Here is a 25,109-nt window from a genome sequence, read left to right on the forward strand (position 1 = left end):
CTGTTTGCCCATTGACAAAAGGGTGTCGTTTGATCGTCGAGAGGCACAAGGCGTATTAGGTGACTTCCAAACTATCCCCGAGATCAAGGCTCAGTAGGTAAATGGTGGATATACATCCCACCACCACCATCTCCATACGCCCCCCCTTCCTATCACCAATCACCGAGTGACAGCCCATGACCCTCACCACCACCCCAGATCCATGCACGCACCGGAACACACGGAATCCCTCTCGACAAATCACCCGCAGATGCCCCTCTTCGATCATGGAACAGCCGGCACCGGTGCAGGATCCTCTCGGCGATAAGTCCCCGGGCACCTACGCAATCATGATACGCACCCCGGGCGCTCACTCGAGTATATCCATATGTACACGCCCGCCCGCTGTCTGTCTAATGCTGCCACACGAGACTAGCTAAACACCACACTCGCACAGCACACACAAAATGTCAACACCAGCAGCAGAACCCCCAACAACACTCACCCCACCACCCCCTGCCCGCCGCCGCAGCCCCTTCACGCCCGCGCCCCCCATCTACTCGCCCCCGCCCGTGTACACGCCCAGCGCAGCACCGACCGTGCCCTTCGTGGTGGTGGAGGACCCGCCGCCGTACTCGCCAAAGCAGGACCGCGACGACGCGAGCGCGCGCCGTGGTGTAAAGCGTGGGGAGGGGAGGGTGTGTGGGGTGAAGAGGGTGAATCTGGTCGCGATATTGGCGCTGCTGGTAGCGGCGGCGGTGATTGCGGGGGGCGTGTATGGGTATCAGCATCGTGGGTGAGTGGTGGGATCTATGAGAGAGATGGGGGGGAGAGGGCTAATATCTATGTGTGCGGGTGATAGGTCCTCGAGCAGCGACAACAGCACAGACACGATCATTGTGCCGGACATGTCGGGCCCGGGCGTGGACAGCGTGGACGGGATGGGCAACACATATGTGGGCACGGTGGGGAGGTGATGTATAGATCTAGATATTGGAGGGGAGATGTTTACTCGGTGTTTGAATATGGAGTTTTTTGTAATGGGCGGGCCTGGACTGGGCTGTTTTTCTTTGTGAATAGTTGGCTGTAATGACTGTAGAATATCTCAACATCACAGAGATGAACAAGAAGAATATAAAGAAGGGTCTTGGTGTTGAATGTCTATCTGCGGGTCCGTTCTGCGGGTGCACTGGTCTAGCTAGAAACAAAATCGCGTAAATGATCACAGACACCCGCCCGCTGCCCCACTCACGACAGGAACAGCCCGCCAGCTACGGACAGGCCAATGATCGCTCTGCCCGCCTAACCTACACCCCAACTCACGCCCGCAACCTCCACCCTTACTCTCCTCCCTCACAGAATGGGCATCCCGCACCTCTACACACATCTCCGCCCCTACGCCCACCCCGAGACCTTCCCGCCGAGTCCCCCCGCGCCGCCCACGCCCCTCTTCATCGACGGCCCGGGCCTCGCGCACCACGTCTACCAGCTGGCGCTCTGCAGCACCCCGCAGGCGTCGGGCAACCCGTGGGATGCAGCGCTGAGCTACAGCACCTTCCAGACCGCGCTCATCCGCTACCTCGACGAGCTCTCCGCCGCGCAGCTGCACATGTAAGCCCGCTCACCCGCTCACCCGCCCGCCCTCCCTCCACTGACACCTCCCGCGCCCCGCAGCCGCAAGATCTACTTCGACGGGCACCTCCCCGCCTCCAAGCGCCCCACGCGGCACTCCCGCCTCGACGACGCCCTCCGCCGCCTCAAGTCCTACCACTCGCTGCACGCACACTCCCTCCCCACCCGCGCCACCCCTCCACCGCCCTCCGCACCCGCGTTCACACAGCACGCAGTCTGCACCCCGCGCACAACCCCGCTCTCCGCGCCCCCGTTCATCCTCTCCGCCACCATCGACGCCCTCACCTCCCACGCCACCTACACCTCCACCGTGTCCACCGTCCCCGCCGAGGCCGAATCCTACTGCGCGCGCGACGCCATCAACACCGGCGGCATCGTGCTGACAGGCGACTCCGACCTCCTCCTCTTCGCCGCTGCACCACAGCAGCAGCAGCAGAACAACGGCTGGGGCGTAATCATGTTCCGCGACGTGACACTGACGTTCCCAGGCGCCGTGTGCGTCGTGTTCCGGCCGTGCGCGATCGCGGGCACGCTCGGCGTTGACCTGGCGTTTCTGGGGTATCTGTTGCAGGCGGACCCGCACGCGACGTTTCCCGTGCTGCAGCAGCGCGTCAGGAGGATCGAGGAGCGGAAGCGCAGTGGGGTGGCGGTGGGCGAGTATGGGAAGGGCTGGCGGGAGTTTAGGGCGGTTTATGAGCTGCCTGGAGAGGGGGAGGGAGGAGAGGGTGGGGGTGGGGTGGAGCCTAGGATTGCAGAGTTGTTGGATTCGAGGGGGCGGGGAGAGGAAGGGCAGGGGAAGGGGCAGGCGGGAGGATGTGGCTGCCGTTTCTGTGGGAGGATCCGGGGAGGGGAGTGCGTGGGACGCGGGGAGGGCGGTGAGGGCGGGTGCGTATGGGCTTGTGTTTAAGGAGGGTGTCATGGAGGTGTGTCGCCGCGGGCAGAGGATCTCGGAGGCGTTTATACGCTCTATGGAGTCGGCGGGGGTGTTGAAGAGGTTGGTTAGGGGTGGAGAGGACCACTGGTGGGTCAGGACGATAGTGGAGGATGTCGTTGGCGTGTATGAAGACCGCGGGCAGACACCGCCGGAAAGGAGTCTCTTGGAGGGACTGGCGTATATGCTCTCGGCATCATCATCACCAACAGCAGTCGCAGAACGGTCAGGACCGCGGAGGTGGACGTGGGAGAAGGTGCAGGTGTTTGCGATGGCGCAGGCAGCGTGGTACTCGCTGCTCGTGTTGAAGGAGGTGTTGGCTGCCACGGGGAAGGACCAGTTCGAGGCTTTCCCTAGCGTAGCAGAGTGTATAGATGGCAGCCGGTTCCTGGACGGAGTGACATTAGCTGGGGAGAACGAGAAAAAGGTGGTGAGAGAGGTGATGGCGGCGTATTATGCCCGCATACGAAACGCTGATGACGGGGAAGACATAGACATAGACACACCAGGGAACGGAAACGGGAAACGGTCGAGTAGTCGGGAACTGCTCGCTGGGGCCAGCAGCGAGAAGAAGAAGAAGAAACGGGGGAAAGGCAAGAAGCTGGGCGAGAGTTCGAATACTGTAGATACTGGGAATATCTTTGAGGTTTTGGCGGACTAATTGTAGATTTAGGAAGCTACACTTAGAACAAGGAGTGCACGGGTATGTGCGCGGAATTAGTGACTCCTCAGCTTGTCTCTTTGAATTCTGTGATCTTTATTCTCTGCCATATGCATCAGCATCTCTTTGAAGGATCCATCGTCGCTCAGTCCGTATATTCTCTGCCATACACATCAAACCCTCTTAGAAGGATCCATCTTCGATCGCCCGGGACTCTGCAGTCTATCACCAATCAAAAGCGTGCTGGGAAACATCTATATTCTACTACATAATCACTTCTTGCTATTCTGTGAGAGAATCAAACACTCGACCGAGCACTCGAGCCACACATACAAAACACAACGTCGATGACTCCTCAGCCTAGTTCTTTCTGTGGTCGCCATTCTCCTCCATATACATCGGCCGACCCCTCTTAGAAGGATACATCGTTGCCCAAAACACCACAGCCTCCCATCAATCAAACTATGCTGAGACGTCAACCTCCAAATCGTAAATCGAAGATCTATGGTTACCGGAGACTGATCCGCAGCCTACCATAAATCAAACCGCGCTGGAAGGCTCTTACTCATCCGTGTCGAGAGAACTACAGAGTCCTCAGGCCATCCATACAAGGCGTATAATCGCATGCACATAGCCCATATATGCGAGCGAAGAGAGAGGGGAACGCTTCATAGAAACGCCATCAAACATATCGAGGTCTATTCTCTGCCATAAACATCAACTGGCCCCCGTTAGAAGGATCCATCACCGCCCAAGACTCCGTAACCTATCAAAAATCAAATAGTGCTGAAACACATCTAAATTCTAACAGTCAGCTTTTTCCGTTCCACGAGAGAAAGTACCTGAACCCATATACAAGGCACATAACTGCCCGTTGACAGTCCATGTGAGCATACAAATTGCCGCGGAATATGAGGCTATGCATACATCCTTCTGCCAGCACCCGTTCAAATATTGAATTAACATTTAGTGCTGGCTAAACGGTGCTACCACTCACACTCAACCACCAATTAATCATTATTGATGCCTTTTCCTACAGAATGGCCATCTAACACTGTTGTTCGATCCCCAACACGCGGCTGATACGCCAAGAGCAGGAATCCGAGTGATATATTATGATTCGGAAATTTCCGTCCAATGTGTCAATGATAGTTTGAGGAGTATTGTAAATCGCCGATACAAGATGTTTCATGCGAGTTGTAAATGTTCCGGCAAATTTCGTAGTTGTACACGATAATACGTGCAAGACCTGCCGGGTCCCTGATCGGCCTCATCCAGGTTCCACTGAAAACGAGCACATGTTCAATGACAGAGTGCTCAGCCGGATCGACAGCGGACCCCACATACCCCCACCCCAGGCCTACAGGCTCGAACAAGAGTATCGGATTCGTGGTAGTCGAATAAAGGGCTTTTTGCTCGCCGTGTCCGTGTAATCAGAGTTATCCTAGTCCAGTCGAATTTTTAGCTTCGCCGTCGATCTTGATCTATCGGCCAGCCACAAAGATCTGAGCGAAATACGACCGCGAGTGATATTCCATGTTTTCTTTACCACCCAGTATTAGCTGTATGAGGCAATAAAAGTCAGTTGGTTACCTGATTAGGATGATAGTAGGCTGTACAGGTGCCCAGGGCAGAATTCGGAACTTTGGTTTTATGTGACTTATCGGAACCCTTTCGCACTGTCTTTCTATGTGTTGCAAAGCTCTGAGGACGGATTATTGCATAATATTATTGGACACGTATACACGGGGAGCTAGATATCCACCCACAACCCCGCCAAGCAACTTGCACGTATCACACCGCCGACACCGTCGACCCACCTACCCAACCAACTAACTCCCAGCATAGCTACTCGATACAAGGCCCCCTTCATGTTCCTGGGTGTGGGGCAGGGTTTTTTTTGGGGGGGTGAATTATTGGGGTAGATCCGGATTTTATACATACCTAGCTATGTAAGAATGGCCCATCCAAGTTATCGAGTCTTTCTAGTACACTCATCTAACTGGAAGTTCCAACCCAAAACTATATCACCAGGGTTCTCATACACAAGTAGACATACTTGTAAAACCGATCGACCGAGTCCTCGGATTCATACCTCTAGACGTGTTTCATCTTGACCTTCAGGAGGGGATGCTCAGTCTCGAAGCATACTTATTTGTGCCCACTACAGCGAGAAATATATGTATACAAGACACTGTGCAAGGTAGAGGTGCAACAGTCATGTCATCTTTACTTTACACGATGCACTCACCCTTCCGGGGTATATGTACGCCATAAATGACTACTCAGCCTCGAACTGGGGCAATACTCTAGTCGCCCTATGCCTGAATTGATATATATATATCGACTCCTTGCCACCCTTTAGCCCTCGTTCAACCTCTGGTGGGTCGCTAATTTCATCCATGGCTCTTCCAGTCAGCATTGGCGATGCGATACTGTGTACTCAACTCCTCATTAATTTCTACAAGGACTACAGAGGGTTCCCCTCCTCCCATAATAGCCTGTGTAATAGATTGAGGACAGCCGACATAACACTCAAATCTCTTACTGAGTCCATTACTGCCGAGGATTCGCACACGGAGCCGACGTTGGCTGGGCCCATAACTCAAGACCAAGCCTCATTAATTAGATGTAAGTCGCTCTACGACAATATCCGAGTTTTACTCGATAAATACGATCCCTCCCAAGAGACATCGAGCAAAAGTAAACCGGTCATCACGAAGGCCAAGTGGGCCGCCTGCAAACAAAGGTCCATCAAGGCTTTACTTGACGAGCTCGAGAATGAAATGGGGCCTCTTGAAAAGCAAAAGAACCTTTCCAATGCGTAAGCTGATTTTCCCATCTCTAATTAATCAACTGATGGATGATGACCTACTGGGTGCGACCATCAGCCAGCTCAACCAAGAAACCAACGCTATAGTGAGGCGTAATATGGACGGCAACACCATTTTCAGGGACCCATCCGCTCGAAATCTTGACTTCGAGGGTGTCATTTTTACCGACGCGTTAGATAGACGTATGGCTCTCCCTTTCGAATATTGCGCTACTTGGGAGGTAATCGTTACCCATTCACAATCTTCTTAAGCAGTACATCGCTTCTCAAGTAGTGTCGTATATCGTTGCTAAACCTCATACTCATGATATGTAGCAATTTTATGGTCACCTCAAGCTAAGTTTTTTGTCCTTGCCTGGAGAAAGATGGGTAAATGATGGGAGATTCGAAATCTACGACGAGCAGAATAAATTAGCTTTATCGAGCGAGCAGTGGAACACCGCCATCAAGCCGGGGATGGTAATATCAATGACAATGCTGTTACATGTACCTTCAAAAGAGCACCAAGAGGGCGAAAGATGTCCTTTCTGCCAAAGCTGGTGCGTCAGGTTCAACAACAAAGGTAGAAATATATGGTTAGTAATAGCTTTCCTAATAGTGGTTACATCTATGTTAATCAGGCTGTGGTTGAACCTATCTGACTCGAGTATTCCTGGATTAAGTTTCGAATGTATGAGGTGGTTTCCGGTTTCACCAGCCCAATTTATTCAGCTTGGAGTCATCAAAAACACCATGAAAATGAGGGTTATTAAGAAAAACCTTGGAAAAGATTTGAGTATTCCATGGCGCACATCGGGCGATAATGACTTCCACGATATAAAAGCCCTTCGCCGTTTCAACCTTATTTTTGATATGAATACCTTAATGTAAGTCTTCGATCCTTTATGAGACCATACCTCAAGGGAGTATAGTACTACTATATATAAAAGAAACATGAAATTTTTGACTATTTAATTTGATGATAAATAATAGGGGGTAAGCGCCTTCTCATAGTAATCCTCAGAGCGGTCGATAACTCATTATTCGGGAATTCAACAGTGAGCGAGTGAGTCAGGCCTATTACGAAAACAGTCGCTTAGCTACAAGGCGCGAGATGAACGAAGGTGCGTTTTTTAATCAAGAATAACGTGGAGGAATATATGACAGCGTACTGCTAGATACTTATTAGCTAACTTTCATCCGTACGTCTTTATCTTCCCAGATCGTAAGTCCATCCTACCCATTAAACCTTAATTACTCTGATCATGACTGACGAAGCTTCACATTTTAGTAAGGTGAGCCCGCTATTTGGCTTGAGTCATACTTGGTACTTTACCTCGAGAAAATCTCTAATCCATCGTGAAGACCTACCCTTGAGTATTGGTGGCATAGCACGACCTCACCTTCCTCGGCCTTAATTTCAGTTCCATGATCATATAAAAGATTAGGGCTACTATCAACTCATGGATCTTGTCTAGAAAAGAGCTCCCTGGGTTGGCCAGGAGCTCAATGGTAGCGATGCTCTCCTTATTGTATTTGATGATTTTCCCATGAAGTCAGAGATATTTATAGATATCGAGTATTACTGTATAGCCACACATAAGTGTCGATATGTATATCTAGCAAAACCGTCAGCACAACCAAATCCTTATTTTGGGGAGCCACATAACAGATAAACTCCAAACCTTCCTAATGCTTAGAGAATCTTGGCGGGGCCCAGAATTAGTTGTGCAGCCATTTCTCCCATCAATTAGAGGCTTTACAGTGCGGTAGTGAACCGGTGGGGCCTCGTTGCGTTGCCATGCAGGTACCTTTTAATTTGCTAGATCGACACCAATGTGTAAATCATCTCGATTCTCATCAGCGCCCCGTACAGATCACGAACCGAAATAGATGGACTTCCACATCATTCATTCAAGGCATTGAGTAATGGAAGCAAAATCTACGTCTAAGGCGTATCAACTACAGCTTATCCTAATACTTGTGCGCTCTTTTATGTGCTAATTGCCATTTATATGCAATCCGCTCTCTCTATAATAATATTAGAATTTTGAGTCTATTCTCTAGGAGTGTGATCTAATTTTTAAAGTCATGACTTGAGTGTTTCTGACGGAAACCAAATGTTCTGCACCCCGACGTAAGTATGTTCCTAAACCGTAGTTTAACGAGATGTTTATAATTATTGCAATACTTTTATACGACTATCACTTACAATTGTACATATACGTACATTACTTTCTCGGCAAAGATTTATGATTTGTAATTTAATTTATATTCTAAAACATTCATTGATTACAAGATCTAGATTAAAGGTAGAAACAAACTAGAATGAAATCGCAAATTCAAAGGAAACTAAATACTAACTTCTACGAAGTACCGAAATCAGATCTTCGGCCCCATCAGTCCTGGGTGTGTGGATCTGCCCATCGGTTGACTGTATATCCCATATACGCAATACCCAATCCCCAAATAGCTTGATCCTTGACGGAAAAACCCTTTTCTCATGCTCCCGTATCATGCCAAGACAGTTATCCCGGTTACCCCCAACGCTCCTGAACCTAGAGAACAAGTTGGCAAGTGTCTTTTTGATGTCTTTAAACCTGTCCCCACCCAGAGGATTACTTCCTTTCGGATGAGGGTCATTAGAACCTGACCCATGACTCCCGCTTCTTTCATTATCCGGCTCTTTCACCTGGTTGATAAGATCTGAAAACTCTGCTAAGGAGCCCGAAATTGTTGTTTCTATTTCGGAGATACTCTGCGATCTGGGACTAGCGATGGGGATAGTTGACTGCATTGTTGTAATTACTGCGCGTATACTGTAGCTTGCACCAATATCAAAATAAGGGTATTAGGGTATGTGGAATTAAGTAGGAAGAAGGATGTCTGTACGCATATTTATACAACAAAATCATGTATAAATGCTGTAGAAGTCCACATTTACCCCAGAGCCAATACATCATTTATATTTGAGTAGCTTTCCTCCTAACTATATCTCATGACTCCGTTCTTAGCTGTCGGTGGGATTTAATTGGACCTCTGCCTATGACGTTATTGAAAACAAAACCAACATAATAGAATAGCTAGCTAGCCAGGGAGAGTTGTCACGCACTAGTGGTGGTCAACAGATTGATTTGGGTGTGCTATAATAAATTATTATCTTGTAATCCCTTGTGACCTTATGAAAATAGTAAGGTAGCAATGAAATCAGGTTGTCTCATGATCTATCACTCGAGTCGCATGGGTTAGGGTTTGTAGTATGGCTCGGTGGACTTGGCGGACCAGATGTTCATTGCGAAGGTGTGCGTGTAGGCCGTACAGGTATTTTATGAGATGAAGGCTCTTTAACTATGGTGCGAGAGGCTTTGGGGGCGACCTTGTCATCCCTGTTCACACCAGTTCAGTATTATAGCCCTTACAGCCATAAAGTCGAGTTAAAGGTGAGGCTCCTCAATGTTTGCTTCCCAAAGCCAATGAAGGAATTGACTAAAGTGGTATGTACAGGGTTGACGGAGTCGCCCTCTACTCCCTCTTGCACCATAGTTGAAAATAGTTATTTGTACATAAACACAAAAAAACCATGGCTTTGCCGGCCTCCGTCCCCGAAAGGTCGAAACGTGGAGACCGGCAATGAAATCATGCTTCCACTTCAAAACCTTATTAAAGTATAATACCGGGAGAACCAGGGGACTCGGGAGAGATTTGATGTGCTGCAAGCAATGTTAATTTTGGCCGATCCTCTATCAAGATAAGCCAGAACTTGACATTCTATCAAGAAGGGGTTGGAAAAAATAAAATCATCTGAAATTCAGAATTCAGAATTCTTTGGGAATAAAAACCGAGACTTCGCATTTGTAAGTGAAGCAAGAAACACAAAATTACATGAGAAACCTTCACGCACCACCCAGTTACCCGTATATAATACATTAATCCCACCTCCTACAAATCACGCTCAACTCAAATTTACATATGTGTCTAGTCAATTTACCTCTGAGCCCTTCTGTCCCGCAAAAGCCTCCCCACAGTATCCGTAATAGAAGATAACAGATCATTAATCTACTCTAACCCGATAGATTGTGGCTGATTAGCCTTATGTTCAGCTATGACTAAAGAACTTACCAGCTTGAGAGCTTCCATCTCTTTCGTCATGGTATGATTCAGCAAGTCCACACCCGCAATTCTATCCTACTCAAGCCAGCTTAGCTACGTCAAAGCCTAAACCCACACTCCTTTATAAGTTGCATATCATCTATCGGTGCATCCTCTGTCTTCCGGCGGTTTGGTCTCTTAACATTGAACCTCCCGTCTTGAGAAAACCTATAGCGTATTATATTCAGCTTTGCATCCAATACCCGCACGATCTTCATATGGTTTTCAAATTTAACAACGATTTCGGGGCCCACTGATTGTGAACATTGATGATGTAAAATCTCTCGATAATTCTCGTGATATCGTCCTGAAGGCGCCCGTGGAATCGAAGGCGACATTGATATCTTTGACTCTGTCCTCGGTGGTCGACATCAGAACTTTCGATGGCTCTAGGGCATTTTTTCGAATCAGTCGATAAACTGCTGAAGGCTCCATCGACCTTTGAAAATCAGTGAGACCACATCTGAATGAAAGGCCGCTCCACCCATAGGGGAGATTGTTCCCTCCCCTTCTTTGTATGAGCTCTCGTGGGTGTCATCCTTGTTTTGCATTTTGTTTGTGATCACAGATATTAAAGTACGCGCCGATATTCCTGAGGAATAGAATGTACTTATAGCCAGCGATTATGGTTGTTGCGTACTCCACAGGTTCTTTTTCATTCAGGTAAAAGACACGCGTATCTCGATCTGGCCTCTTTAAAGTACAAAAAAACCAAATTCAAGAGGACATGTATATACATATATCTTAGTAACTACTAAGTGTAGTATCAATAAGTGTCTCGACAACGATAGTAAAAGATTCCTCCCTAGATCCCCCTTGTCATACACAGTTGATGTATTGTGGAATGAAACATAACTTGTTAAGTATTATAGCATCGTAATTCACAGACTGCAAATCTTTAAGCCCTAATTTCACTATATCATACGTACGTACTCACAGTCATCTCAGTAGAATAAGTTGGCAAGCGTCCTTTAAATGCCTCTAAATCTGTGCCCACCCAAAGGATTACTTCCTTTCGGGTGAGGGTCACTAGAGACTGATCCATGACTCCGGCTCCTTTCATCATCTGGCTCTTCCAAGGGTGAGCTTCTCGTTGCTCCCCGTCTGCCACTCAATATGGTCGCGGTATCCAGAGTTGTCGAAACCGTTCTGCGAGCTGGGGGCTAGAAAGAATTATACTCATATCAGACTCTACCCCACATCACATCAAAACACAGTTAACAAACTACTACTCACCACTTGGTTGATAAGATCTGAAAACTCTGCTAACGAGCTTGAAATTATTGCGTTTATTTCGGAGATAGTTTGTGAGTCGGTACTGGTGATTGTATTGGCGTAGAGGGAAGAGATCGTTGACCTTCAACCTCACGATGGACATGAATGTGTCCTACTGCAGTACACCTCTTAGACCACGTGATGCACTCCCCCCCCCCCCCCTTTTTTTATATTGACCGAATGCCCCGTTTGAGGGGTTATACTGTGCATACGAGATAAACTGCTCCTCGATGCCTCGAACTTCTGCGGCATAATCATATACCACATCTTTAATGTCCTGATCAATCACGGTAATCGATAGGTGTTGTGTGAATGCATTGATTCCCGCCAACATTCCCTTGAATGTATGAATTTGGCCAATTGGATCCAGAGGCACCGTGATTATCAATCTCCCCCTTACCATATAGGTAATGCAAGGCCTGCCAGGCCTTCTTGAGGGCAACAAGTGTTCGTAGTGCGCTAGCACATGGATAATGTTCATACAGTCATATTTCCAATTACCCCCATAGCACTTGAGTTTGGGGGGTGAGTCGGCAAGTTCTGACTGAATGACTTCAAACTCTGGCCCGCGCTCTTTCGATTTGTTAAGAAAGTTAACAAACTTTCTCAACGAGCCTGAGAATCTGGAGGTGATATCTCGGCGAGTCTGGGAGTGGCTTATACCGCCAATGCCAGTGCTATCAATGATGGGGGTTGTGGCGTGCATTGTGGTAATCAGGGGAAGCGCTGAGGTTGAGAAGGGCCTGGAGGCAGAAAACCCTTTTCTTCTGGGTAATCACAGCGGCGGCCTCTACAGAGATTCTGGAGTCCCCGGGTATATATGGCTTTCCAACCTTTCCACGATATCGGAAACCCTTATTGGGGATCGAGCTGACCAGCCTTGATTTGAGACCTTAGCAATCCCTTCGTTCGCGCCCGCGATTCATATAGAATAGCCAAGTTGATATTCAAAATCCTAACTGCTACAGGAGTGAATACCCTCTAGGAGTGGAAAGAGCTGTTGAAAAAGAGGTCACTAACTGTGACTTCGAGCTTAAAGAGGTTCGTGGAGCGTGGGTTAGGTGTGCAAGAGTCGATAAAAGTCGCTTAAACTCCCCCAATAGCGTTTATAGTCAAAACGAACGAAGGGATAAGTGTGGCAGTTGGTATCGAACGAGGGATAAGAGTAGCAGCTCGCACCGAACGAAGGGATAAGTATTTGCGCCGGCCTATGGATGGGAATTGATGTAGCCATTGCTACTTCGAGGGTCACTATAATGGGAACGACTTAGGTTAGCTGTAATGAGCTAATGAATTAATTATGAGACATATGATAGGGAGGTCTTACACATGAGTATCCATGTTTTTGTACTCTTGAGTATATCTTAGAGCACAGAATGCTCTGTGCTATAACTCTGAGGCAGCATTCGAGTGTCCTTGAGAATTATAGTAGCAATTGCTACTTCGAGGGTCACTATAATAAGAATGAATGTTAGACATGAAACTGTGAGACATATCAGAACAGAGAGGGATCTTACTCATGAGTATCCATGTTGATATTAAGGTTGTTATTTTTTGACTAACTAGTCAGGTGGGTTTGACCGATGGGTATTGCCCCGGCGGGCATGGCTCCGAGGTGTATTGCTCCGGCGGGCATGGCTCCGAGGCGTATTGCTCCAAGAGGCCAACCCCTCCAGGAATGCATCAAGGAAGATGATTGAGAGGTGTAGTTGAGGTTTCTGATGTATAGAGAGATTTAAGAAGGAGTCTAGGAACTATTCACACGGTATATAAACCAGCAAATCCTGGAAGCACCGTAGAATAAATTTTATTTCTGTCAGTGAGCAAAATAGTGACAACACGTGCTCAAATACATTGGAAAAACTTTTTAGGGATGATTATAGAAAGGTATTTCTTCTGGTGTTCTGTATCATCTAAGCCATAGTGTTATGACCTTCATGATACACGCCTTCGTTTTTAAAACCGACTTGTATAGAATGCCGTGGAATGCCTCGAGTTAGAATAATCTGCATGCCGCCACCACTGAAATCTAACAAATCACAACAGAAAAGATTTTAGTCATCTCTGATTCAATGGCGGACGAACCGATGGAACTAGCAAAATTTTCACTTCCTTTATCTTCCTTTGTATTAGTTCTTTCAAGAACGATCAGCGATCCCATTCTCTGATGACCCTCAAGTTGTTACGTGAATTGCAAACGTAGTTCTTGAATGTTATAGTCGCTAATCATATCTACATCTAGTATGAATGGGCAGAGTCTACAGAACCAATGCCCATAATATAATGAGTAATCAAAAAAGAAATGTATCACAATATCTCACTCGGTATAATCAGGGTTAGGGTTCGCGCAGATACCATTGTTTGTTCCTCCACTGATCGCATTCAACCATCATATTCAACCCCGGTGATAGGATTGTTCATTCTTTAGATAGAACTTATGACCTACCTATATGTGGGCAAACACGACCAAAGAAATGTGTTGTCCAGCCCATTATGCCCCATCAGGAGGTATAAATCCACGACTCAGGACCAGCTATCCCTGCCAACTCAGTTGATTCGATCGATGGATTGGGATCATGAAATAGATATATCGACGGGAAAAACATAGTACAGATGGCTAAAAGCTGTTTTAGCCCGATACTCTACAGATCTATCTGCTGGATTCACCGGTGGTGGGATCGGTGGTGGTCGGTATCATTTTCACCCTCAAACTTGATATCTGCACGAACAAGAGTCATTTATCCTTCCCAGTTCTTATCACCGCGCCGAGGCTGCTAGTGGCGTACTCTCATAAGGCACTATATTCCTTAGGTGTCATCACGGGAAAGAATTTGCATAGATTATTCCGAACCCTGGAGGCACGAGACCCAGAGAAAGGTGTGATCTGTGCTGAGTTTTTGATTCCGTAAAGAAAAATTAAACAAAGGCCGTCTTTTCGCGGTTTTCGCAATATAGTATGGGTTCCTAGCCAGAACTTCCTCTATTTATCTTGTTTTCTTCCACCCTTCAGTTCCAACAAGCTAAGTCCGAGATTCTGTCGCGCGGAGCCTATATGCCATATATGATCCCCGGGTTTTTAAGAGCAGTTTAATCCTTGAGGAGATCAACAGCTTGATTACTGATCTCAGCAATGGTTCAGAGTCGATCACGATGGACTTGAACAGGTAGTATATGTGTATGCTTGGGTGCTTATGTGTTCCAGCCGCTTTTCGGTTTCGGTAACAGACTTGTCTCGTCTACCCTCAGATGTAATGACATTGGTATGGACTCATGGAGTTTGGAATAGCCACTTGATGTCATTATGGTTGATATCTCATGAGGTGGGTGATCGTGGCTAACAAATAGTCAGTTTGGTTTATCAATGGATTAACAGCAATAACAGCCAGTTTGATTTTCACCATAATCGAGTGAGATCCTGTGAAGTTCCTCTGGTGCTAAGACGCCAAGAAAGCGCGTCAATACTAGATGGTGCATAGAGTGCCTTATCACCAGAAAGCATCATAGGTGCCCGAATTTCCGTCGACCCGAAATTCTTGATGATTATCACAGATGTCCGGTGGTGCACGAAACGACCTGAGAGTACTTGGTTATACATATGAAGCTTAAAGGTTCAGTAATAATCTTTTTCTTTCTGCTATTTCAAATTTCAATTCTTGTAATGCAGGGTTAGTATCACTGATATCTCATCTCCTGGAGCTTGTACCCCTTTACTGGAGTGGGCCCAGTCCATCTCAGGAGTCGCCAGCATCATCATAAAATTCGCATTATTCGCACTCCTTGCCGCGGAGATATCGATAGTGTCAGCTACTTGCACAGTTGCTGGATAATACCATTCTTGGCGCATCCGTCCATAAGCATTGAGACCCGGAAACCATTCAAAAGAAAGAACCGTATTCTCCTGTGAGGTATCACTGCCAGACCGAGCATATGAACTGGGACTCCACTCCAGAGCTGTTATATGGTGAGATAAAAAATACCTCTCGAACCCCTCCCTTCCGCCCCGCCATATATAGCTGCCAATGCCAAGTATAGGATATTACTCTACCTACAGTACCGTACGGAGCCGCGATCCAATATGCAGGCAGGCACATGCGTAGCTTACCACTCTAGATGTTTGCTTTAAGGGCGTTGTTTGCTATCGTTCTGCCATTCTAAGCGTGTTAATAATTGCAGTACTAATCCCTCTTGGCCAGCTTAGCTAACCACACACCCCCACCTCATTTCCTAGCCCGCAGCCACATCTATCGGGTGGCTTTCGCCCTGACCATCCCCAGGATTTAAGATTTGAAAACCAGAATCTTGTACCCCGATAACGGCCAGCCGCCTACTATGCGCTGAATAACAACCGTTGATAATGCGTTCATTTCCTCCTGCCAAGAGCCTTGGCCTTTTCTACTGTCCTTCCCAACCGGGCATGATCTGCGCATTCAGCGAGGAATAGCGGTCGACCCTTTGCGGCCAGTGTCTAAGATCACCATACCATCTCGATTTCTCGACGTATGTAGCTAGTCTCCCTGAGCCTCGTCGACGGGCTGGGCCCCCGCGAATTCTGTTTCGCCGCTGACCCGTGGGGAGTTTAGTACGTAGGCAGGTAGCCTAGTCCCTGCCAGGAAGCTTGGCTGTTATCAGATCTAATCGCGTCGCCGAGTGAGGGGCTGTGAAGTCAGGTCAGTGGATGTCTTACCAGTGTTCGCGTAGATTTTGGATCCCCGAGACATTTTGAGGGGGAGGGTGTTAAATCACGCAAGTTATTATTTGGTTAGGGGTTTGGTTTGAGAAAATAGAGTGCCTACCATATCTGGACGGATGGAAGAGCGCACGGTGGTGCGCACTGGTCTGTGTTAGTGTACTTGTTGGGTATAAGCGTCAATTGAACCACTATTGGGTGTGGGTTACTTGTCTTGATGCGTCAAATTGGATGACTGTTGTTCTCATGAACAGAACAGCTTAAAACATTGTTTAGTTAACCATGATTTCGCCTTGACCAAAAATATCGCCAGCACTGTATATTATCTTTAGGCAGCAGCATGCAGCGTATACGTAGAGTAGAGGGAATCCTTGTATCATACCCGAGATGACCATGTTCACGCTGATCATCAGCGAATTTAGACTTGACTTGAACTCCTATGACGGCGGAAGATGCCATCGGTCTGGAAGTAATCCAGTACCCCTCACGGATAATTGAAAACACGAATACGGGGAAGTTCGAAACCTTCTGGGAGAGATGACCGGAGCGAGTGATATTCCATGAACCATTCGGCGCGATTACTCTACCCTCCCGTGGGGAGTTGACACGCGGCAATAAACGACAACAACGTTCAAGCAGCTGGATAAATGGCACCGATACTTTATCAGTGGTATTGGTTGGTACTTCCAGAACACGCGACATAGAATAAGGTTTGGGCGATGAGACCGGCCGGTCAGTCCTCCAGATGTAGGAACCCTACAATGCATTGATAGTGGTCCAGCCAACCATTCAGAAGACAGGACAGCCAACCATGCAGAAGACAGGACATCTCCCCTGATTCGCCTGCTGTAAATAACGAGATGGACCCCAGCAAATCGGCGAAGCCCCCGGAGGTCGGGTTGAATCGCACCGGTCGGAATCCGAATACATAGCCCATCTCGCAGCATCGGTCCGTGCTCGGGAGAGCCAGATCCGTCAGTCAGCAGATGGTATTATGGCTCACAGTGTTCGAGGGCGGTTTTATTGATTTGATTGATTGATTGATTGATTGATTGATTGATTGATTGATTGGAGAGGAAGAAGGGAGGAGACGCGACGTTGTGGGTGCGTGAACCGAAGGCTTGCTGGTAAACGTACGTACATACGTACTCTACAGCCTGCACTGCTGCACAGCTACAGCGGTGTGTAAGGGTATGTAGGTAACGGGAACCAGTGCACCACTCATACCGTACCCTACATGTATCCATCGGCCATATTATTATCAGCACTTGAGGGACAGAGAGAAGAGGCTCTTCCTTGTGCAACAATAACAATAACAAATACTGATATGTATTATTATGCCCGTGGGGGGTTCACGATAGTTTCAGCCTCACAAGCCCTGTCTGTGCCTGCCCTACTTTAAGTGGCACAATTAAGCTGTGTCGGTAATGTCACGATATATTCATCTTCAGATATTATTGCAATTTAATAATGAATCCCACATATATGCAGACTTCCTCATCTCGTCCGCCCGCACTTCCCCGCCCCTCCCCCAGAAACAAACGTTTCTCTCCCCTTGAGTTCTTCATGCTTACAGATATAACTATCCTCCGCACACCATCATCTTAGACATTTTGCTGTCTTAATTCGTCTATCTATTCCTGTATTTACCCGGATGACTGGGACGTGGGTTTAGCAAAAAAGGCTTGTCACGCATAGACATCTTGGCACACCCTTAACCGAAACGTCAAAGGGGCGGTGAGTTGCATGAAACTTGACTCAGACGGGGCAAGAGCAGCAGGGGCCAAGAATGAGATTCAACTTCACTGGCAGCAGCAGCAGTAGTAGCAGCAGCAGCTTGGGGATAGGGAAAGAAAACTCACGAGAATTAAGTTGGCCATGATGGATCGAATCTGGTCAAGAGGACGTACGCCATCGGGAGAAACAACAGCAACCGCCAACAGAGAGGACTGGTTGGACGAGAGGAACCCTCCTCCTTCTCCAGATCTAGATCTACCCACCACAGCCTCGCAAAAAAACAAAATCCTTAGGCCCCCAACTAGGTGCTTATTCACCCCACAGCTGACCAGTCATGTCACGCATCTCCGAGGTCACCGGCGAGAAAGAAAACACAACAGAAAATGCCGGCGGATGAACCGGTACGCGGGATACGGAGGGAGAGAGGCGAGGTAACTCGCAGAGTATCGCAAAGAAAATTCGTGATCAGTGAACAAAGTAATATCAGGAAAACCATTATTACTCCTCTCCATTCCAGGATCATCTAATCTATCGGGAATGTATGTAATAAACAGGGCTTTGAGAAGATAATCATTCTGAAGAGAAATAAAAAATCAATAAATCATGCCACTTTCATCTATCATTTGGAAGAGTATAAAGGCTCAACTTCTTGGCCGGATAGATGTTCGAGTGGTTTGTCCCAATTTGATCCAAGACAACGAATATCGCATCGCAAGCGCCCTTCGAGGCAAACCAACTCTCTGGCCGGTTTAGGAGAAAATGCCAACTTTTCTGCTTGATGACTGACAGTGAATACCAAGCCATAGCAACAACCACAGCATCTACAAGACTACTAACTAGTAGTTACACTCCTCAAAGCTCAGACGAAATAGCCATCTTCACCGCGGCTACAGGAGCACAAGAGCACAACCGCGAGGATATTTCATGCGGAGCGACGGCGGTATTTCGGAAGGGGGGAGAGGGATAAAAAAATAAAAAAGGAGAAATTTGTTTCGTAGGATTGTGACCACGGGGAGACGCCCGCCGCCAATCTAAGTTCGACTGAGGGCGAGTGAGACAACTCTGTTCTGATTGCAATTGCTTACTGGCTGGGATAGAGGAGGGAGGTACGGTTTCCGTCCATTTCCGTATGGAAAAGCATGTACCCCACCGCGTGGGACCGGAGAAGAAGGCATGCGCAGGGAAAAAGCAATGGCCGCAGAAGGGGGGGAGGAACATCAATCGGTCATCAAGTGAAGAGATTTTGTGTGAGGAGGAGGGGGGAGGCAAAATGCGGCAAATGATACTCGCTCGCCGAGTGAGGCAAATCAATCTCACGATGAGCGGTGGGGAGAAAAAAAAAAGATTCTGCACAAATCAATGATTAACTGACTGACAGGTTGACAGCACGAAATGCTAATGAGAATAGCGTAGTGATTTTCCTTTTTTTGCTTTCTTTCTTGGTTGGCCATTAATTGTAGGAGCAAAAGGTCTCATTTCAATACATGTCTTGGAAGGAGCCTCGTGCAGTTGATAGCAACTGGAAAAGGGTCTTATATTCCGTGCATACATGAGATGTACCTAATTACTGCTGTTAATGGCTTTCTTGAGCATGACTGGATGTTACTATTCGTAGGAATCCGGGGGTGGACTTGACAAGGGGGAAATAATAATTCAGAGAGACCTCGGCCGGAAGGGACTAGATACTGGTACCCACCTCTGGAGCTAGAGTACCTCTACAGAAAAAACAGGTGGGGGAGTAGAAAGGAAGCGAGCGGAAACCACCAGTTAGACTGCTTCCTCATTAGTTAAATATGTCAGTGGTTACCGATCGGCGACGCAGGCAGGGGGCCTGGTCCTGTTAAGCAGATGGGGACTACCACTTTTCCCCTGAGACATACAATTGCTCTAACAACCACAATTAGCACTACCACCACCACATGAGAGTGTTCACAAAAGATGGGAGATTGAGCTTTTACCCTTTTTTCTTGTGGCTAAGTAAGTCTAGCATGACGATGCCTTACATCTGATCTATCCGGTAGCGCCCCTCCATTGAATTTCCCTCGTGAGCTATGAGGCTCCTATCAGACATGAGCCTTTATTAAATAGGGACGGGTATCCCCCCCATCCATGATGATCATTAATACAAACAATCAGTCCATACACACTCGGTACCACTACTCCAACTTCATTCCTTCGCAGAAACACCACAGTCCTTACTCGATCGATATTACAATCAAGATACTCACATTTACATACTATTATACACTCGAAATTTACTAGATATAACCCCCAACCAACCACCACCACCACCACAATGAAGTTCTCAATCGTCCTCCTTGCTTCTCTCACCTCCCTCAGTTCCGCCTGCATCTACCCCCGCGCCGGCGAAGCCACCTTCACCTACGAGGGTGCCGGCGGACCGCTCGTCTGGCACCACCTCAACGCCACCACCAACGGTGCCTGTGCCCAGGGAAAGACCCAATCCCCCATCAACGTCGACACCAAATCCGACATTGGAACCGCCGTCTCCACCAAGCTCTCATACCCCGCCCAGGCCAGCTTCACCTCGGAGAACAACGGACACACCCTCCAGTACTCGCCGCCCAAGAATGCGAACTTCACGGCCACCCTCGGTGGGAAACAGTACCAGCTGCTGCAGTTCCACTTCCACACCCCCAGTGAGCACAGATTGAACAAGGAGCACTTCCCGCTCGAGGTCCACTTTGTCCATCAGAATGCGGCGGATAAGTCGTTGGCTGTAGTGGGTGTGTTCTTTGATGTGGCGAGAGGACCTGGAGATGGGTTCTTGATGGGTGTTCAGGCGGGACTCAAGGATGTGGAGGAGAAGGGAGATGAAGGAACTGCAAACATTCACCTTGGGTATGTTTTTATTTTGCTTAATTTTTTTTTTTTTTTTACCTATATGTGGAATTTGATTGGCTAATTGGTTATGCATATAGATCGATCACCAAGAAGGTCGCAAAGTCAACAGTGTACAACTACAAGGGATCCCTCACCACCCCGCCATGCACGGAGGAGATCAACTGGTTCGTCGTCCAGGAGCCATTGCACGTCTCGATTGAGCAGTACAATCAGATGAAGAAGATCATGAAGTACAACTCCAGATTCACCCAGAACGAGCTGAACCACAAGGAGAACATCATCGAGGACTCCTGCGGCGCCATCTAAACAACCTCGAACATGCACCCTTTTTTTCCCTTCTTTCGTAGTACAATAACCATATATATTTCTTTTTTTCTGGATTTTTTATATTTTCTTTTGTGGGGGGTGTGTGGATAAAAAAGGTATGGGACGGGATGGGAATGGGACGGGATGAGACGTGTATGATATGTAGTAACTTTAACGTACAATACTTGTGAAGACGGGGGAAGACGGGACTGGAAGGGGGGGCGCATCTTTGATTTTTTTTTTCCTTTTGTCCTTTTTTTTTTGTTTATGTTTTTCGATTATTTTTTACGGATACCTACCATACTATGCATTGCACTATAGACTACATGCTGCTCCACTGATTTATTTTTCCTTTGTGTGTTTCTCTATATACATAGTGTGAATGAATTGGTATAAAATCTTCTCAGCTTTATATTACACATGCACTTTACTCGACGTTTACCTAATTAATCATCCCCAGACCTTACAAAGCTTCCCCCCACCAAATTACGGTTGATATCTGATGATGATAAAGATACTGATGGCTAAACCGGATGGCCAACCAGCCACCAGCCATCCAGCCAGTCAGTCAGCCAGGGTGGAACATGAGCAATAAGGCTTTTGCCCATGCACGTAAGCGGAAGCCGTTTCACATCCCTCGCAAGAGGGATCTACCATGTTTAAACTGACTACAGCTCACTCCTTTAGGACTTTAGGTGCAATCACAGTAACACAGTACATGCACACACCGCAACCCCACGATATGCTATGTAAAGAAAGGTACACTCACTCACGGGGTGAAGGCGGATCCTGTCTGACGGCGGTCAGGGATTTGAGGCCAATAATAGAGTTAGGGTATGGATGCTAAGGGCAAATTACTGCAAACAGAACCATCAGACAGGACCCGCCGTCAGTAGGTGAGCGACTGTGCATGTACTTATCATTCCACCGCAACTCGTAACGGTACGTTCCAGAGCAGTTTCTTGGCGCGCATATAGAAATATCCAGACGCCTCAAAAAAAAGGTGTTCCGCGATCACTCCCCCCCCCCCCCCACGAATTGGCAAAGCCCAGCGGGAATTCACGGGGGCCATGGTGTAACGTAGCCGAGGCAGAGGTTTCTCTAGTCTTGATGGCTCTCCAACTCTACCAACGGTAACTTCCATCTTGCAGGGCTGCTCAAAAGTGACAAGTAGGGATTTCCATGTCTAGCGCCGTGGTCCTCCGTTGGGCTGGGGTTGGGTTTGGTTGCAGTGTCCAGGACCAAGTCTCGGCATGCCTAGCTACATGTATGGATGGATGAAGGATGGGATACGGTGGTCTCGGCATCGGTATGGGAGGAGTAGTCAATTAGGGGGGAGGGGGGGGGACTTGACTTGCAAGGTAGCCGAGGTCGTCGGGTAGCCGGGGATTGAGTATGTAGGTGTTTTGGCCCTATGGAGGTGCTTTGCTTACCAGTTTCTTGATGGAGTCGAAAGGATGGCATGGATGATGGGGATATGGATGGGTGGGTGGGTGGGCTAACATCGCCAAGGCCTCAACGGCTGAGATTAAGCTCGGGCGCTGCTCCGGTGTGGTGTGGAGGGTCGGTCCATGAAGATGATTTAGATGGGGGTGTCTTGAGTCTTGAGTCTGGTCAATTGGGGTTGGCAAAGATGCTTAGCTTCGAGACAGTGGTGTTTGCGTGGATTGGCGTGCTTGGGTTATCAGGTTGGAGGTTAGAGAGGTCTGGAGTTGTTGATACAGGCAGACTGACAGACAGACAGGATAATATCAACAACCCTCATTAATCGATATCAATGCAATGCCCATCCCTCATAACCCCATGGTAAAGATCCTCGCCATATATTAAAATCCCACTCAAAAGAGTAATATCAATTCAATTCCCCCAAACTCCCATGTAAGTCGCATATACTACCCTTCCACTCAATTTATATCTGCCAAGCCCACCGTCTACTCCTCTGCAAATTGAATACCTCTCGGGGACTACCTTAGCCAACCCGCCGACATTGACGTTGAAACAAACTATCGGCAACAGGCAAACAAAATCTAAAAACCCGCAGCTTCAGGGCCCAGCAGTGGCGGCCGCGTCAGCGCCGGACGCTTAGCTAGTGCGCAGGGCTCCCGCTGTGGGTGTTGGCGAGGACACGTGCTGGAGCCAAAGGGATGGATTTGATCAGAGGTGTTTCTCTGGTCCACTGAATTTTTTTGATATCGGCCTCCGGAACGCCTTGTGAGGGTTCTTGGGGAGTGGTGCTCCACCATATGTGCAACGCCTCTGATGCGATATCAAAATGAGGCTCTTGGAGATCCACTTGGAGATCCACTTGATATGGCTTGAGAGGATCGAAGAGCTAGTGAGAGGGTATGGACGGCACCGCTAATCTTTCACGATCGTACTACTCGCCACTTCAAACTGCTTGGGTTCGAGTATTGTTTTCTCCCCGTGAATTAGACTCCTAGCTAATCTGGCCTCGTTTCAGGGCATCTTATACGGTACTTTCCAAAAGTCTGGTTGACGCCGGAACTTTCCGGTGTTGGTCCTGGGTGTTTATGAAGGTTGGGTCTGAGCTTTCATGTGTCAGAGTGCTCTTTCAGAACGAATATAGGTTATTTAACTCCATATATCAACTGACGAGAGGCGAGTTTACATTGGCTGTATGAATTGCCCTCCTATAGTTCAGACATCCGATTTTGTCCGAGATACACATGCATGACTAAGACACACTCCTTCACAGTCCCTCACTCGACACCATGCAGACTCAAAAAAAAAAAGGCGAGACATCCGAGAACGGCTACATAAGCCACCACCATAATATCTATTTAACCACCAGAGACCTTACGTAGATGGCGCAGTCAAAGTGGAGCTCTCTCTCCAACCGGCTGGAGCAGCCACCCGAACGCCTCACTCCCTGGGGAAATGGCGGAAAGGCGATTTGAATATCTAGCTAGTGCACTAAAGCTATGGGAGGGAGTCCATCTTTTTGGAATTGTTATGTAGCGGTGAAGAGAGGTCGAGGTGTTAATGATTTAGGTACTATTAATCATTTCTCCCTCCCTGAGGCCGAGGATGCCAAGTGCTTGGCCATATGCTGGTGGCCACGATACCGGGTTAGGATAGCTACCTACCTTGGTCCACCTTAACTTGCGGGCTGGGCGTCCGAGATCTTGGTACACGCAGCGCACTCTCTTACTGGACGTTAAACAAAGCGCAGAATCGGGAATCGAGTTGGGCGTTGGTTAACGTTGTCGATCGATGCTGTGGTTGGGGTTGGGTTGGCTGCATATTGCAATCTGGCAGTATGTAAGTGCTTTATGGTAGAAATGCACGTAGGTATCCTGGTAATGCCGAACCCGGGTTTTGAGCATTTACATATAAGGGGAAAATGTGGTTTTCTACTAATTTTCTCACCCACCCCTACTTTTTGCTTGGCGTGGTGTTTACTCTGGGTTTGGTTGGATGTAGCTGGGATGCCCCCTTTCTTGGCGGGGGGCCCTCTACTAAGCAGTTGGAGAGGGTGTAATTATTCCCTTAAGCGATTGGATCAAGAGAACTATGTCTGCTCTGTTGCATTCTGGGGCCCGTATCACCCGGGGGCGTTCCTGGATCTGCGTGATAGACGGCCACGAACTACTACAACATGCACCTCTACAGCTAAGCATAATTCTTTTTCGGCTGGATCGTGGTCGCATCCTACATATTGGCGACTCCTGCAGTGCAGACGCTGTTGCTTGGAGATTTATGTGTCCTTCATCATTCGCAGCATTATTGGGTCATTTTCGTATGGTTAGGCTAGATCATGTCAGTATTGGGGCCGTTCCATGAGCAACAAGAGACTGATACTCATTCAATTTGCCGGTCATTCACGATTAAAGTCGATCCATGTATAGGGTTATGGTACTCTTTTGCCGTATGTATAATAAGTGGTGGTTAACCTACTACAGTTGAAGCCAGAGGAAATCCAAAGCCTTTCTAGTCGGGTAGGATATCAAATGTAAGGGGATGGTAAAAGGAAAACTTGATGCGTTGCGACCTACTCAAGTATATACGTACTTATAGCAAGTCTCGGTAGGTTGGTTGCTATAACTGGGATACT

The 25,109-nt window shown here is 47.8% G+C and overlaps 6 protein-coding genes across 6 annotated transcripts; 5 read left to right on the forward strand and 1 right to left on the reverse strand.

Annotated features, from left to right (window-relative positions):
• Positions 1 to 446: 446 nt before the first annotated feature.
• Positions 447 to 956, forward strand: LAJ45_10928 (uncharacterized protein; the record flags this gene model as incomplete). Its single annotated transcript, XM_046120443.1, has 2 exons — positions 447 to 775; positions 842 to 956. The coding sequence occupies 2 exons, from the start codon at positions 447 to 449 to the stop codon at positions 954 to 956; spliced, it is 444 nt and encodes a 147-aa protein (XP_045966322.1).
• Positions 957 to 1,339: 383 nt separating this feature from the next.
• Positions 1,340 to 3,203, forward strand: LAJ45_10929 (uncharacterized protein; the record flags this gene model as incomplete). The annotated part of the gene is made up of 3 exons (XM_046120444.1): positions 1,340 to 1,590; positions 1,654 to 2,299; positions 2,367 to 3,203. 3 exons carry the CDS (start codon positions 1,340 to 1,342, stop codon positions 3,201 to 3,203), a joined length of 1,734 nt encoding a protein of 577 aa, XP_045966323.1.
• Positions 3,204 to 5,605: 2,402 nt separating this feature from the next.
• LAJ45_10930 (uncharacterized protein) lies at positions 5,606 to 6,677 on the forward strand (the record flags this gene model as incomplete). The annotated part of the gene is made up of 4 exons (XM_046120445.1): positions 5,606 to 6,027; positions 6,095 to 6,257; positions 6,352 to 6,575; positions 6,635 to 6,677. The coding sequence occupies 4 exons, from the start codon at positions 5,606 to 5,608 to the stop codon at positions 6,675 to 6,677; spliced, it is 852 nt and encodes a 283-aa protein (XP_045966324.1).
• Positions 6,678 to 11,226: 4,549 nt separating this feature from the next.
• On the reverse strand, positions 11,227 to 12,145 carry LAJ45_10931 (uncharacterized protein; the record flags this gene model as incomplete). The annotated part of the gene is made up of 2 exons (XM_046120446.1): positions 11,227 to 11,327; positions 11,617 to 12,145. 2 exons carry the CDS (start codon positions 12,143 to 12,145, stop codon positions 11,227 to 11,229), a joined length of 630 nt encoding a protein of 209 aa, XP_045966325.1.
• Positions 12,146 to 20,159: 8,014 nt separating this feature from the next.
• LAJ45_10932 (uncharacterized protein) lies at positions 20,160 to 21,034 on the forward strand (the record flags this gene model as incomplete). The annotated part of the gene is made up of 2 exons (XM_046120447.1): positions 20,160 to 20,725; positions 20,806 to 21,034. 2 exons carry the CDS (start codon positions 20,160 to 20,162, stop codon positions 21,032 to 21,034), a joined length of 795 nt encoding a protein of 264 aa, XP_045966326.1.
• A 1,462-nt stretch (positions 21,035 to 22,496) lies between these two features.
• LAJ45_10933 (uncharacterized protein) lies at positions 22,497 to 22,783 on the forward strand (the record flags this gene model as incomplete). The annotated part of the gene is made up of 2 exons (XM_046120448.1): positions 22,497 to 22,722; positions 22,779 to 22,783. 2 exons carry the CDS (start codon positions 22,497 to 22,499, stop codon positions 22,781 to 22,783), a joined length of 231 nt encoding a protein of 76 aa, XP_045966327.1.
• Positions 22,784 to 25,109: the final 2,326 nt, after the last annotated feature.

The sequence above is a fragment of the Morchella importuna genome (genome assembly GCF_003444635.1).
Source record: "Morchella importuna strain M04M26 chromosome Unknown Morimp01GS053, whole genome shotgun sequence".
Taxonomy (NCBI): Eukaryota; Fungi; Ascomycota; class Pezizomycetes; order Pezizales; family Morchellaceae; genus Morchella; species Morchella importuna.